This window comes from Rutidosis leptorrhynchoides, chromosome 4, assembly GCF_046630445.1.
Source record: "Rutidosis leptorrhynchoides isolate AG116_Rl617_1_P2 chromosome 4, CSIRO_AGI_Rlap_v1, whole genome shotgun sequence".
Lineage (NCBI taxonomy): Eukaryota > Viridiplantae > Streptophyta > Magnoliopsida > Asterales > Asteraceae > Rutidosis > Rutidosis leptorrhynchoides.
Window position 1 is genome coordinate 439,736,665 of NC_092336.1, and position 17,856 is coordinate 439,754,520.

Consider the following 17,856-nt stretch of genomic DNA (forward strand, 5'->3'; position numbering starts at 1 on the left):
AATAAAAAGGGGCATATTCAATTTCGATAATTCAACCATAGAATGTAGTTTCACGTACTTGTGTCTATTTTGTAAATCATTTATAAAACCTGCATGTATTCTCAGCCCAAAAATATATATTGCAAAAGCATTTAAAAGGGAGCAAATGAAACTCACGCATATAAATATTGTAAAACAGTTAATAAAACATTTGCATGTATTCTCAGTCCCAAAAATGTAAAGAGTAAAAGGGGAAGTAAATGAAACTCGCGCATACAAATATTGTAAAAACAGTTAATAAAGCATTTGCATGTATTCTCAGCCCAAAAACGTAAAGAGTAAAAAGGGCGAATGAAACTCACGCATATAAATATTGTAAAACACTTAATAAAACATTTGCATGTATTCTCAGTCCCAAAAATGTAAAGAGTAAAAGGGGAAATAAATGAAACTCGCGCATATAAATATTGTAAAAACAGTTAATAAAGCATTTGCATGTATTCTCGGCCCAAAAACGTAAAGAGTAAAAAGGGCGAATGAAACTCACCTAATGTATTTTGTAGTAAAAATACATATGACTATATTGAACAATGCAGGATTGGCCTTGGATTCACGAACCTATATCATTTATATATATATATTAACACATATAATAACAATTAAACAAGTTTTTATTAATATACTTTATAATTTGTATATTATATTAATAAATAGTTTAATTATACCTATTTTATATATTTTAGATAATTATATTAAAAGGTATTTATCTATTATATATAACTTAGTTAATATTTTATAATAATAACATTTTATTTAAATCAATATGTAATATTAATATAGTTAGGATATATGTAAAAATATATTTTTTATATAAATACCATTTGTTTATTATGATATTAATAAAATAATGATAATAATAATAATAATGATAAAATAATGATAATTCTAATAAAAATGATAAACTTAATGAAAATGATAATTTTAATAATAATGCTAACTTTAATAATATTAATAATAATAATAAAAATGATAATTTTAAATATTAATGTTACTTTTAATACAAATGATAATTTTTCTAATAATGATACTCCTAATAATAATAATAATTAAATCCCTAATAATTATAATATTAATTATAATAATTCTTATATTAATAATAATGATGTGATAATAATAATAATATCAATAAAAATGATATTACTAGTAATGATAATAATATTAGTTATAATAATAATAATAATAATAATAATAATAATAATAATAATAATAATAATAATAATAATAATAATAATAATAATAATAATAATAATAATAATAATAATAATAATAATAATCATAATCATAATCATGATCATAATTGTAATTATAATCATGTTAATAATAATAAATGATAACTAATAATAATAACAGTAATATTAATGATAATAAAATAACAAAGTACAACCTTTGTAGACAAGCTCTTAAAAACAAAACGCCACTGCTTGGGCTACCAGGACCTCTCGCTTACATGAAACACCCCTAAACCATCCAACTGTCTTTGTTTTTCTGAATTTATGACACTCTAGATATATATAACCCGTTTTTCTGTGTACCTTTATTCTTCACAAACTAAACCCAAAACTATTCATCATCATCTCTGTATCATTATCTTCGCAGTACCCTGATCATAATCATCATTTTTCATTATCATAACGTTCACCATATCTCGTTCATAATATCACTTGTACCATCAACACGTTCGTTATCATCGTGAATTTATCATCTTTTTCTTCCTAATCGTGACTCACATACTTCGCCATCATCCTTCACAGATTCATCATCATCATAATTAGCTCATCTCTCATCGCCGTAAAACAGAAAAACAACAGAAAGAAAAAATATATATAAACGCGTAGCAGCTGCTGGGTCTGTTTGCGGCAGAAACAGTAGTATCCGGCTGCAGGGTGGCGGTTGGGCTGTGATGGTGCTAAATTGGTGGTGTTGCTTCAGTCTACAGAAAATAAACGGAAGAGATTTCGACTAAAAATAGAAGTCAGGAACTGTAAAAAAATTGGATGGTTTATGATTTCAGTTTTAAGGTGGTTGTAGGTGATGTTAAATGGGTTCATAAAAATGGTGAGGGTGTAGCGTGCGGTTTTTAGTCAACAAACGGGTTTTGTTCTTGGAGCTTTTGAACAACAACCGAAAACAGTATATATAATTCATGTGGTGGTTGAGAGTGTGAACAGAAAAGAAAAAAAATTAAGAAAACCGTAGTAGTAACAACTAGTCGACTAAAGTGGTTAGTTCTTGAATGGTTTAGGATGGTGGGAGATAGAAAGGGTGGCGGTGATAGATGAGAGTGGTGGTTTTGGGTTTGTTGATGTTGAGAACAAGAAGGAAGATGGTGTTATTGTGATGGGTTACTTGGGTCTCGGTTTAGCAACCAACACAAACTTATGAGCATGTATGTGATCATATAGTAGAAAAGAAAGAGACAAAAAATAGATAGATTGATCAAGTGTCAAAAGTAATCGACTTATACTCATTCACCGACATTAAATCACGAGAAATGACAAAGAAAGAAAGTTGATGGTGATTGGTAACCAATTTCACATAAATAAATATCTGTTTTTTCTTTAACCAAGCTATTTTTGTTAATGTACAAAAACAATAATGACAATCTTACGATCACATGAATAGGTTTTCTTCATTTTGAGCAGTTGACACACAATTATACACCACAAAAAAAAATTAAAATAAATAAAAAAAATAATAAACGTAAGTTGCTTGCAAAATATCATAGTGTAAATGATTATTGTATCTTCCCTAAATTTAGTCACAATATAGTCCATTTTGTAATTAAGGGTGTATAACGTATTAAATTTTAGCCATTATGAAAATGTTTGATGTTTGATGAATTGAGATGTGGGGATACTAGAACAAAAGCCAACATAAAAATATTTAAAGTTTGGGTCTACAGGTGAGGGGTGATTGATTGTTCCATATAACCACATATAATTATAATATAAGAATAATAATACTATAATAATATATCACATAACTTAAAAAGGATTAAAAACGTACAAGCATCCAACTTGTTAGATATTTCTGCCGACAGTTTTTCACGGACTGCTATATCGCGGTCCGTTGATAATTTAGTGATGGATAAAAGTCTTCAGAAAAATTCCAAATTTTTAGATTAAATATATTTATTTATTTTGATCATTATGGTATAAAATTTGATCATTAACTATTTAAAATTATTAAACAAAAATTAACTCACTGTCCAATCCCGATCCCAGGTAAAAAAAAAAATTTAAAACCTAATCAATAGTTCCTAAATACATATTGAATAAGCCTATAAATTATATAACACATTTTTGAATCATCATTTATTTTCAAATCATATAAGTTTGAATTTAACTTGCTTAATATCCAACGAATGACAATTGAGTGCTACTGACTATTACAAAATAAATTCGAAACTATATATATACTTATTTAATTTACTTTATTTATATATATAGGTATATAGGTATGTTTTAAATAATAATTATTATTTTTACATAATTAATTTCTAACAATTTCATCATGAATTATATTTCAATTTATATATATAAGTATTTACATATCTATTTACAGATAGTGGTTCGTGAATCGTCGTGAACAGTCAAAGGGTAAATGAATTCATGTAAACAGTTCAAAAATTTTAAGACTCGGACTTTACAACTTTGCTTATCATGTCGAAACTATATAAAAATTAAGTTTAAATTTGGTCGGAAATCTCCGGGTAGTCACAGTACCTACCCGTTAAAGAAATTTCGTCCCGAAATTTGATCGAGGTTGTCATGGCTAACAATAAAAATGTTTTCATGACGAATATGAGTTGATAAATAGAGTTTTATCATTAGTGAGTAATATGGATAAAACAATTAGTTTATGTGAAGAGTACGAATGAAGCTATCGCAAAAGAATGAAATGAATAAATAAAGTTTCGTCTTAACTTTTGACATTGTCTTGGTTGAATTTCGGAATTCAAGGGATTTAAAGAAAATCTTCGGAATCTAAAAGATTTGATTCTTCGGCGAATAAGGAAATTAATATCTCAATAATTAAATACGGTGATCTGCCTCGATTATTCTGTCTGATATTTCCATTATAAATTAAGCTCTTTCGTTCTATTATTCTCATCATTCCTATACTCTCTTCCTTAGTTCATACATTCAAAAGATTGTGGAAATACTTAATCCAGTTCTAATCCTTGTTCTTATCCTTACTATCGTAACAATCATTCTATTTTTCCAACTTCCACCCGAGGAATCTGCTTACTTCTACTTTGCTCTTGGGGTTATAGTGCTTTTAATTCTCCCGTGTCTTTATGTTGCAATAAACATTGATATACACGGTTTGTAATTTATGCGTTGTTATCGGGCTTTATATCTCTCCTTATATTTCAATGTCCCCCTTTCTGTTTTCTATAATCATTGTCATTCACAGTTAATACTCCCTCCTATTTGCTGCGATTTATACTCCAATTTCTATTTCAGAGCTTTGTCCCTTCGTTTCTTCTTCTAGCGATTTGGCATCTCTTGTAGTGGTCCAGAATTCGCAGATATAAGTTTCAGAATGAACATTATTAATGTTCTAAATAAGAAGGAACGTAATAGCACGATTTGATTTGTCAAATTACCAGATTCACTGAGAATAGAACTATCAAGAATATACTTTCTTGATATGTTCAGAAGTTAAGCAGAATGACAGAGTTTTGTAACATGGCACATGATGACGTTATGATCTGTGAATCATCACGTCCCATTAGAAACTCAGCATGACTTACTGTAATATAATCACGTTGATCAAGTGTCATTATATTATACTAACTCATGCATCAGTTCCCAACATTACTTCAATAACATTCATATTTTAAGCTCGAAAGTTTACAGAATATAGAAACTAACAGTTTCTATATGATGTAACACTGATAGCACGAAGATATTAATGATTTCAGATAAGAATAGTTATAAAAATATCTCCAGAAATATGGAGGATATTTATAATGAAAGATACGATAATATCTCGGAATATCTAAGATCAGCGGATGATAGAAACTATTGGTTTAGAGTAAGGAGCAAGATATTCATTAAAGACTTTAGCAGACATTGAATCATTTGGATTCTTTGATGTCAAACTTATTCTTTGTGATTTGTCCACGACTTTCTTCATAGTTTCGCATAATTTGCTTTTCGGTACTAAATTTTCCATTGAATGTTTCCAATATAATGATACACAGGAAGCACGAAGAGGTATATAATTTCGGACGAGAATATTTATGAAAATATCCTCAAAAATATCGAAGATATTGATGATGATATTTTGGAATTTCTAAGTTCGATGGTTGATGGAGAAAGATTTTCCGCAAGATTTTAACATGACTCCGGAGCAGGATATTCTCTAAAGATTTCATCGGATCCAGAATTACCTGGATTCTTTAAATATAGGGTATGGTCCTTGTATTTGTCCTTGGTCTCCTTCGTGGTTAGCTCAATCCGTTTTTCAGTTCCAACTTTTCTGAGCTTTTCCAACATACTATTGTTTATCATCAAACTTTCGATGATTAAGGTTGTTTACAGTTGTCTATGGTTTCTACTGCTTCATTCAGCTTTTTCAACATTCAGAGTATTGATTTGTAGACTGAGTGCTCTTCAGAATTTCAGAATGAAAAATCATAATCCTAAGAGATAAATGTTATACATATAACGGTTGATGTAGATATGCTGTGAGTTTTCAAAGTACTGATTACTGATTCCCGATAATTGGTATGGCAATTATTGTTACAAGATGTAGATGAGTACATGATAGAGTTTCAACGAACAATAATGATTTTTTGGAAAGTCAAAGATCAATGAAGTTGCTGGTAAGTTTACCGCTAATGTGGTGGAATATAAATGGTTCTCCGGTAACGATGATGAAAGGTAAACTTATATATCAAAGTTATAGTAGAGTTTACTCGAATGAAAATTCGAAATTGATTTGTTGAAGCTGTGACAAATTTGCTACTTTGAAAGGAATTATCAAGTTATTTTGGGTAATAATAACACTAAGGAATTAGCACAACTATGTGTTAAACATTTACTCAGTTTCCGAGAATTTTTCAGGTGCATAACTATATGCATAAATCTTTCCTTCCGTAGATGAAGTGCGGTTGGTTCATCCCCTCGATTAAGGTGTTTTCAAAAATCATGAAAGGTTTGAACGTAGATTTGAATCGTCCATATACAAATGAGGTTTAAGATGAAATCAAGTGGAAAACTTGAAGAATTGTTTAGTTTCATATGTTATAGTCAATATTTTAATTCATTTTAATTGTCCAATGTTGGTATTCCACAGTTGATAGTCCACAGTTAGCAATTCAATAATTCATATATAGTTTAATATATAATATTCGAATTAATTAATACGTACCGTGACCCGTGTACATGTCTCAGACTCGATCACAACTCAAATTATATATATTATTGTAGAATCAACCTCAACCCTGTATAGAGAACTCGATCATTACTGCATATAGAGTGTCTATGGTTATTCCAAATAATATATATATGCGTCGACATGATATGTCAAAACCTTGTATACATGTCCCGATATTAAAAGTGCGTAAAATAAATACAGAAATTAAATGACGATAAATAAAATTACGAGAATATAAATTGTGATAATTAAATTGCGATAAATAAATTGCGATAAAATAAAATGTAATACAGAATTAACAGTTAGCTAGGAATAGTTAGCTAGGATTTCGTTAGCGTGGATTCTTACCCAAATTTCTCATAGTTAATTTGTTTGTTTCTAACAAATTTTATTTTGTCCAATGTTTTCTTCATTATGCCACTTGTTGGATTCTGATAGATCAAAATCCAAATATGAAATTGAATGAAAAGGGTTATTTTGCGGTGAACGGATTCGCATTTTTGTAGATGTAAGTAGGATAGTAAATGAATGTTGAATCAGATTTGAAGAATGTACAGTGTAACTTATTAATGTGAAATCTAAATATTCCTCGGGTATTACCTACCCGTTAAAATATTTTCACCATTAACAGTTTGTACAAAAGAATTTTTAATTACAATCTTTATGAAAATATATATACATATATATTTTCTTCAGATGAAATCATGGATTTAATGAGTCAATATAATGTTAGACTCATTTGATTTACTGTTAGAACAAGGATATTTAATCTCTAAGACATTAAAGATTACATAACTGCCATGTCGAATGAAGATAAATGATGTAGAACGATACGTAGAATGATGATTATACTCGATGTACAGAATGAGATGTTGAGTCATGAGTTGTTGATGGTACTGGTGCTGTTACTGATGGTACTGTTAGTGCCGGTGATGTTGCTGAAGCTGGTAGATTTTGCACCATATTCTCCAAGGCTACAACTCGGGCGCGAAACTCGTTGACTTATTACTCCGAAATGATTGTCGGTCGGAACGAGTGGATAAATAAGGTTCAGAATTTGGGATATCATTTAATCATTGCGAGATATACTGGGAATGAAGGTGGATATGGTGTTTCGGATAGGTTCGCCGGTAAGTGCTTCAGGTTCTTCACCAAGATGTGAATTCGGTTGGTGGAAAGGATCGCCTTCTTCTCGTCTCCATTGATTAAGTAGTCTACGAACTCATCCGATGAATTGAAGATGACTAGTTGGTTGATCCATTTCATTTACACTGCTTTCGGGGCTTAGGTGAATATCCATGTCAGAATAGCTGTCGAAATAACTATCGGAATAGCTATCGAAATCTGAGGGATTCGAATTAGTTGAAGGATTCATCTCGTACGATCAGATGAAGGATTTTCGATAAGAAATAGATTATAGGATGTAGATTAATACCCTGCAATACATAATTTACATATGCATATATAATACTAAAATCCCATAAGTTACGGAGGAATCTACGGAAACTATCAGGCAAAGGTAACAATAACAGATACGCTAAGATATGAATTTATCTATACACTGTCTATGCAATAGAGGCAGTAAGACGTGTCTAGACTAAGAATGATAAGTAGGTAATTTCCTAAGGATGATAAGCAGTTCTGACACGAAATGATAAGCAAAACTTTTGACATGCAGACACGGTCGAAGTCCAGACTCACTAATGTATCCTAACGACTTATCAGTTAGACACACTAATGCAGACATGGTTCACTAAGACCACCGCTCTGATACCAACTGTGAAGACCCGTCCTAATCCATCCGGACGAAGTCCATATCGATTATAAATGTTTCATAACAGTTGATTACATCGCGAGGTACTTGACCTCTATATGATAAATTTACAAACATTGCATTTGTTTTTGAAAAGACAATCTTTCATTACATCGAAAGTTGACAGCATGCATACCGTTTCATAATACATCTAACTATAATTGACATAATAATCTTGATGAACACAACGACTCGAATGCAACGTCTTTTGAAATATGCCATGAATGACTTCAAGTAATGTCTCTAATATGAGCTAATGCACAGCGGAATATTTCTTTCATACCTGAGAATAAACATGCTATAAAGTGTCAACCAAAAGGTTAGTGAGTTCATTAGTTTAACATAAACAATCATTTCATAATTTTAATAGACCACAAGATTTCATATTTCCATTTCTCATAAACATACGTCCCCTGCATAGAGACAAAAATATCATTCATATGGATTGAACACCTGGTAACCGACATTCACAATATGTATTTAAGAATATCCCCATCATTCCGGGATCCTCCTTCGGACATGATATAAATTTCGAAGTACTAAAGCATCCGGTACTTTGGATGGGGCTTGTTGGGCCCGATAGATCTATCTTTAGGATTCGCGTCAATTAGGGTGTCTGTTCCCTAATTCTTAGATTACCAGACTTAATAAAAAGGGGCATATTCGATTTCGATAATTCAACCATAGAATGTAGTTTCACGTACTTGTGTCTATTTTGTAAATCATTTATAAAACCTGCATGTATTCTCAGCCCAAAAATATATATTGCAAAAGCATTTAAAAAGGGAGCAAATGAAACTCACGCATATAAATATTGTAAAACAGTTAATAAAACATTTGCATGTATTCTCAGTCCCAAAAATGTAAAGAGTAAAAGGGGAAGTAAATGAAACTCGCGCATATAAATATTGTAAAAACAGTTAATAAAGCATTTGCATGTATTCTCAGCCCAAAAACGTAAAGAGTAAAAAGGGCGAATGAAACTCACCTAATGTATTTTGTAGTAAAAATACATATGACTATATTGAACAATGCAGGGTTGGCCTTGGATTCACGAACCTATATTATTTATATATATATATATATATATTAACACATATAATAACAATTAAACAAGTTTTTATATATTAATATTAATATACTTTATAATTTGTATATTATATTAATAAATAGTTTAATTATACCTATTTTATATATTTTAGATAATTATATATATGATTATATTAAAAGGTATTTATCTATTATATATAACTTAGTTAATATTTTATAATAATAACATTTTATTTAAATCAATATGTAATATTAATATAGTTAGGATATATGTAAAAATATATTTTTTATATAAATACCATTTGTTTATTATGATAATAATAAAATAATGATAATAATAATAATAATGATAAAATAATGATAATTCTAATAAAAATGATAAACTTAATGAAAATGATAATTTTAATAATAATGCTAACTTTAATAATATTAATAAAAATGATAAAAATGATAATTTTAAATATTAATGTTACTTTTAATACAAATGATAATTTTTCTATAATGATACTCCTAATAATAATAATAATAATAATTAAATCCCTAATAATGATAATATTAGTTATAATAATTCTTATATTAATAATAATGATGTGATAATAATAATAATATCAATAAAAATGATATTACTAGTAATGATAATAATATTAGTTATAATAATAATAATAATCATAATCATAATCATGATCATAATTGTAATTATAATCATGTTAATAATAATAAATGATAACTAATAATAATAACAGTAATATTAATGATAATAAAATAACAAAGTACAACCTTTGGAGACATGCTCTTAAAAACAAAACGCCACTGCCTGGGCTCGAACCCAGGACCTCTCGCTTACATGAAACACCCCTAAACCATCCAACTGTCTTTGTTTTTCTGAATTTATGACACTCTAGATATATATAACTCGTTTTTCTGTGTACCTTTATTCTTCACAAACTAAACCCAAAACTATTCATCATCATCTCTGTATCATTATCTTCACAGTACCCTGATCATAATAATCATTTTTCATTATCATAACGTTCACCATATCTCGTTCATAATATCACTTGTACCATCAACACGTTCGTTATCACCGTGAATTTATCATCTTTTTCTTCCTAATTGTGACTCACATACTTCGCCATCATCCTTCACAGATTCATCATCATCATAATTAGCTCATCTCTCATCGCCGTAAAACAGAAAAACAACAGAAAGAAAAAATATATATATAAACGCGTAGCAGCTGCTGGGTCTGTTTACGACAGAAACAGTAGTATCCGGCTGCAGGGTGGCGGTTGGGCTGTGATGGTGCTAAATTGGTGGTGTTGCTTCAGTCTACAGAAAATAAACGGAAGAGATTTCGACTAAAAATAGAAGTCAGGAACTATAAAAAAATTGGATGGTTTATGATTTCAGTTTTAAGGTGGTTGTAGGTGATGTTAAATGGGTTCATAAAAATGGTGAGGGTGTAGCGTGTGGTTTTTAGTCAACAAACGGGTTTTGTTCTTGGAGCTTTTGAACAACAACCGAAAACAGTATATATAATTCATGTGGTGGTTGAGAGTGTGAACAGAAAAGAAAAAAAATTAAGAAAACCGTAGTAGTAACAACTAGTCGACTAAAGTGGTTAGTTCTTGAATGGTTTAGGATGGTGGGAGATAGAAAGGGTGGCGGTGATAGATGAGAGTGGTGGTTTTGGGTTTGTTGATGTTGAGAACAAGAAGGAAGATGGTGTTATTGTGATGGGTTACTTGGGTCTCGGTTTAGCAACCAACACAAACTCATGAGCATGTATGTGATCATATAGTAGAAAAGAAAGAGACAAAAAATAGATAGATTGATCAAGTGTCAAAAGTAATCGACTTATACTCATTCACCGACATTAAATCACGAGAAATGAAAAAGAAAGAAAGTTGATGGTGATTGGTAACCAATTTCACATAAATAAATATCTGTTTTTTCTTTAACCAAGCTATTTTTGTTAATGGACAAAAACAATAATGACAATCTTACGATCACATGAATAGGTTTTCTTCATTTTGAGCAGTTGACACACAATTATACACCACAAAAAAAAAATTAAAATAATAAAAAAAAAAAATAAACGTAAGTTGCTTGCAAAATATCATAGTGTATATGATTATTGTATCTTCCCTAAATTTAGTCACAATATAGTCCATTTTGTAATTAAGGGTGTATAACGTATTAAATTTTAGCCATTATGAAAATGTTTGATGTTTGATGAATTGAGATGTGGGGATACTAGAACAAAAGCCAACATAAAAATATTTAAAGTTTGGGTCCACAGGTGAGGGGTGATTGATTGTTCCATATAACCACATATAATTATAATATAAGAATAATAATACTATAATAATATATCACATAACTTAAAAAGGATTAAAAACGTACAAGCATCCAACTTGTTAGATATTTCTGCCGACAGTTTTTCACGGACTGCTATATCGCGGTCCGTTGATAATTTAGTGATGGATAAAAGTCTTCAGAAAAATTCCAAATTTTTGGATTAAATATATTTATTTATTTTGATCATTATGGTATAAAATTCGATCATTAACTATTTAAAATTATTAAACAAAAATTAACTCACTGTCCAATCCCGATTCCTGGTAAAAAAAAAATTTAAAACCTAACCAATAGTTCCTAAATACATATTGAATAAGCCTATAAATTATATAACACATTTTCGAATCATCGTTTATTTTCAAATCATATAAGTTTGAATTTAACTTGCTTAATATCCAACGAATGACAATTGAGTGCTACTGACTATTACAAAATAAATTCGAAACTATATATATATACTTATTTAATTTAATTTATTTATATATGTATAGGTATGTTTTAAATAATAATTATTATTTTTACATAATTAATTTCTAACAATTTCATCATGAATTATATTTCAATTTATATATATAAGTATTTACATATCTATTTACAGATAGTGGTTCGTGAATCGTCGTGAACAGTCGAAGGGTAAATGAATTCATGTAAACAGTTCAAAAATTTTAAGACTCGGACTTTACAACTTTGCTTATCATGTCGAAACTATATAAAAATTAAGTTTAAATTTGGTCGGAAATCTCCGGGTCGTCACAACCACAACAAATGACCACCACCTGGATATATCCTCCTAACCCAGGGGGGATGTGCTACACCCAAGGTCACCAAATACTACCCCCTAACGTAGCCAATAGCAACTTCTGGATAAACCAAAAAACCCCTTTCATGCCCTACATCCAAAACTGTGCATTCCTCGATGGAATGAAAATAACCTCGCACCTAATTTACTACGAGGGAAAAGACGACCCGAATGATTTCCTTAGTATATTCGAGGGGGGAGCACGAATGGCCAAATGGGACATACCCGTAGCATGTCATGCATTCTCTTACATGTTAAAAGGAGATGCTAGGGTTTGGTTTGATTCCCTACCAAGAGACTCCGTAGCTAGCTTCGACGACCTAAAACGGCAATTTAGGTCTAAGTTTAGTCAGCAAAAGCGACACAAGAAGAATCATGTGGCCGCTCATGGGATAAAGCAAAAGGATAGTGAAGGTTCTAGAGCCTTTCTCGCTAGATATACCAACGAAACACAGCAAATTCCCAACCTACCAGAATCCCAAAGAATATCTGGGTTACTCTACGGATCTAGGGTCAGGCCTCTCATTGAACATCTTAGCCGAGACCTACCAAGCACTTACGAAGCTTTGTTAGAAAAGGCATATATATGGTTAGATGCTAAGGAAACAGCTGGTAACTTCGTCCTAGACGACACCCCCATAAATAGGCGAAAAGAGACGTCAGAAAGAAGGGACGATAAACATGTTAGAAAAGAGGATAGGGGGAGGTTCCATCCTTACCGAAGGGAAACCGGAGCTGGGATCTTGGGGGCATTAATAAAAACTCCCAAGGAAATCCTAGCAACTGAGAAAGCCACAAACAAGTTCAAAACCCCGGGAAAGATGTCCAACAGAGGAAGAAATAGGGATATGACCAAGTTTTGTGACTTCCACAACGATTTTGGGCACGATACTGATGAATGTTTCAACCTCAAAAAGCCATTGAGGAGGCTGTTAAGTCGGGCAAACTGTCCCATCTCATAAAGGGAATTCGGGAACCAAAGAAAGAGAGGGTACATGAAAAGAAAATGGAGGATACGAGGCAAGAAGCAGAAAATGCAATCCTGGCAATAGATTCACACCAGCCTTATAAGAAAAGAGAAAGATGTCGCGTCATCAGATAATGGAGTGAAGTGTTGTTCCCGGCCCTCGATACCATATGTCCTTCGGACCTACCGATCACCATAAATGGAAAGATGTTCAACAGAGAGGTACGAAGGATATACCTCGACAGTGGAAGTGCTTGTGATGTGATGTACGAACATTGCTTCGAACGGCTAAGTCCCACCATCAGAGCACGGTTAGGTGCCCCAAGAGTACCCTTAGTTGGATTCTCCGGAGAAAGGTGTTGGCCCATCGGAGAAATTGATCTCGACTTCACAATAGGGGAACCACCATTAGCAAGAACAGAAACCATTGATTTCGTGGTAGTCCGAGCAAACTCCCCACATAACATCCTGCTCGGGAGGGTAGCTATGAAAAAGATGGGTATAATTGTATCCACGGTTCATCAAATGGTCAAATTCCACACCCATGAGGGGATCGGCACCCTCGCGTCAACGTATGACAGGAATAAGGTAATCTTCGCCATAAAAGAAACAATGAAAGAGCCAACCGAGTGTGTCCCAGGAGCTTCGGAGGAGGATCCACAAGTAGAAAAGATATCAGTAAACCCGATGTTTCAGGATCAGCAGATCAGCATAGGAAAAAACTTGCCAGCATCCACCAAGCAAAAGCTCCGAAAGTTACTTCAAGCCAATGTGGATGTATTTGCTTGGGAAAATAGCGATATGACCGGGATACCACGAACTATCAATGTACAAGGGTCGTCCTTCGTAACGGAGCATAGACTCAACGAGCACAAACACCTCGAACCAGTGCATCAGAAAAAACGAAACTTGGCACCGGAAAGGGACGAAGCGGTCTGTAAAGAAGTAGAAGGCCTGTTAAAAGCGGGAATAATTCGCGAAGCAAAATACCCCTCGTGGGTCGCTAGTCCCGTGATGGTGAAGAAATCAGATGGAGGATGGAGAATGTGCGTCGACTTTACCAACATCAACAAAGCCTGTCCCAAAGATTGTAACCCCTACCCGAAATCGATTGGAAAGTCGAATCCCTAATCGGGTACCGAAACAAAAGCTTCCTGGATGCTTACAAAGGGTACCATCAGATCAAAATGGCTAAGGAGGACGAAGAAAAAACATCCTTCTTCACCAGCAAGGGAATCTATTGTTATTAAAAGATGCCCTTCGGTCTAAAAAATGCAGGGGTAACTTATCAAAGGCTAGTTGACAAAGCCTTTCACGATCAGCTGGGAAGAAATCTGGAAGCCTATGTAGATGACATGGTAATCAAAAGTCGGAAGGAAGAAAATTTGATAGAGGATATCCAGGAAACTTTTGATAAGCTTCGGGCAATAAACATGAAGCTAAACCCGAAGAAATGTTCCTTCGGAGTTGAAGAAGGAAAATTTCTTGGGTATTACATCACCAGAAAGGGGATCCAGGCGAATCCGAAAAAAGTGGACAGGTTAAAACAGCTCCAAACCTCCGTAACCATAAAAGACATGCAGAGCCTGAATGGGAAGCTAGCGTCAATTAGCAGATTCGTATCAAAGGGAGCAGAGAAATAACTACCCTTATTCAGAATTCTGAAGGGATGCTTGGGAAAAAAGAAAATTGTCTGGAACGAAGAAGCGGAGAGGGCATTCGTTGAAATGAAGGAATACATCGCCAAACTCCCTACCTTAACCTCTTCCGAAGAAAGAGAAACACTCTTCATATATTTGGCTGCTTCGAAAGAATGCATCAGCACAGTATTGGTCACCGAACGAGAAAAAGCGCAAGTACCAATATACTTCGTCAGCTGAGTACTTCAAGGAGCCGAGCTGAATTATCCAGAACTCGAGAAACTCACTCTAACACTAGTCCATACAGCTAGGAAACTCCGAAGATGCTTCCAAGCACATCAGATAGTGGTACTTATTAACAAACCAATCAGGCAAGTGCTCTTGAAACCTGAAAAATCGGGGAGAATGGCCAAATGGGCCATTGAGTTAGGAGAGCATGACATTGAGTTCCGGGTCAGGCATGAAATCAAAGGACAAGTCCTAGCAGATTTCATCACCGAAACAGATAGTGTAAATGAAGAAGACGTGAAGAACTCAACCCAAGTTATCACCCCAAAGATCGAAAATGAAGAGTGGAAGTTGTACACCGACGGTGCGTCAAGCTCCGATGGATTAGGTGCTGGTCTAATGTTAGTAAATCCCGAAGGAAAAGAGTTCACTTATGCACTTCGTTTCGAATTCAATACAACCAACAACGAAGTAAAGTACGAAGCTCTGCTAGCAGGATTGAGAATGGCGAAGGAATTAAAAATCCTTCATCTCCGAGCCTTCGTTGACTCACAGCTAGTGTCTAACCAGATCAAGGGCACTTTTGAAGCAAAGCAACCCACCATCCAACAATACTTGTCAAAAGCAAAAGAACTGATCGAAAGCTTCAAAAGTTTTGATATCGAGCATGTCCGAAGAAGTCAAAATAAGAAGGCAGACGCACTGAGCAATCTTGTTTCGCTGACATTTGAGCACCTCGCAAAAGAAGTCTTGGTGGAGGTGCTAGAAAAGAAATCAATCCTAGAGGAAGAAGTCAATGACCTCATACAAGAAGATGAGGTAACATGGATGACTCCGCTACAAGCATATCTTGAGACAGGGAAATTACCAGAGGATAGAAACGAAGCAAGGAAGATAAGGATAAAGGCACCTTCGTACAAAATGATGAACGGAGCACTATACCGAAGGTCCTTTCTCACCCCATGGCTTCGATGTGTAGGGCCGAAGCAAGCAACTGTCATAATCCAAGAGATGCACGAAGGAATATGTGGTCTACACGCGAGTCCAAGGTCAGTAGTCGCCAAAATTATGAGACTAGGGTATTATTGGCCTACAATGCACCATGACACCACGACAGTGCTACAAACCTGCGAGTCTTGTCAAATCCACTCAAATGTCCCGAGGCTGCCCAAACAAGAACTAATCTCTGTCACATCTGCGTGACCGTTCATAAAATGGGGAATAAACATAGTTGGACCCATTAGTGATACACCAGGAAGCCCAAGATTCCTACTTATAGCGATTGATTACTTTACCAAGTGGGCCGAAGCAAAACCGTTGGCAACAATCACTGGTAAGTAGATAGAGAAATTTGTCTGGGAACACATTGTATGCAGGTTCGGAGTTCCTCAGGAAATAGTCTCGGACAATGGGAAAAAATTGGCAGAAGGAATATTCCCAAAATTTTGCAAACAATTGAAAATTCAGCAAAGCTTCACCTCGGTATATCATCCCCAAGGTAATGGACAGGTGGAGGTAACAAACCGGGACATAATCAAAGGAATAGAGAAACGCTTGGGCAAATGCAGAAAGAGGTGGGTCGATGAGCTTCCCTTGGTGCTGTGGGCACATAAGACAACTCCAAAACGAAGTAATGGTGAAACCCCCTACAGCCTTGCATACGGAACAGAAGCCGTTCTTCTCGCAGAAATATAGGTACTAACAGAAAGAACAGGGAACAATGAAAACAACGAAGAAAACCTTCGAGTTAACTTGGATCTGCTCGAAGAAAGAAGAGAAGCAGCTGTGATTCGGGAAGCCTCATACAAACGAATGATTGAAGGCTATTACAACAAGAGAGTAAAACCCTCAACCTTCAAAGTAGGAGAATATGTCCTAAGGTTAAACAGTACAAGCAATGTGGAATACGAAGGAAAATTGGGACCAAATTGGGAAGGCCCCTATGTGATTGCACAAGTGTTGGGAAAAGGCTCCTACAAGCTGGAAACAACAACCGGTAAACCAATACCAAGGGCGTGGAATGCAACCAACCTCAAAAAGTTTTATCATTAGAAGTCTTGTACTTTTCATTTTGTAACATGTAGTTGAAAGATGCAAAATTGGTAGTTGAAGCCTATAAACTTCCTATACGAAGCTTAATGAATTTCTCAACTACTTTTGATAAACTAATGTCTTGACAAAATTAAAATTCTATACGGAAAATTATGTGCGAAAAATGACAGCCGGCACGAAAAATAATCCTGTCATAATCACATTATATCGAGCAACGAGGCAAAATATGCTCCGAAATACTCGACGTAAGGAAAAAAGTTTTCCTTAAAAGTGATCACTGCACCACCATCCTGCAAGGTAGAGAGTTTTTTACCCATCCAAGCAGGATAAAAATCCATGGCAACACATATAAAAAAGCATGCTAAAATTAAACGAACTAGAGTTATGCCATACATGACCATTGTTCAAATAAAAAGGGCGATAAAGCCCAGGCACCTAGGCCAAACAAAAGACGATAATTGTTTCAAACGATTACAAACAACAACTAGTTAATGGGGGCATCAACTTTTCCAGACTC

The 17,856-nt window shown here is 33.7% G+C and overlaps 2 protein-coding genes across 2 annotated transcripts; both read left to right on the forward strand.

The window, feature by feature from the left end:
• The first annotated feature begins 12,658 nt into the window (after positions 1 to 12,658).
• LOC139842115 (uncharacterized) lies at positions 12,659 to 13,414 on the forward strand. Its single transcript, XM_071832289.1, has one exon. It carries the CDS (start codon positions 12,659 to 12,661, stop codon positions 13,412 to 13,414), a length of 756 nt encoding a protein of 251 aa, XP_071688390.1.
• A 212-nt stretch (positions 13,415 to 13,626) lies between these two features.
• LOC139842116 (uncharacterized) lies at positions 13,627 to 14,550 on the forward strand. The gene has a single exon (XM_071832290.1). The coding sequence runs from the start codon at positions 13,627 to 13,629 to the stop codon at positions 14,548 to 14,550; it is 924 nt and encodes a 307-aa protein (XP_071688391.1).
• The last annotated feature ends 3,306 nt before the right edge of the window (positions 14,551 to 17,856 follow it).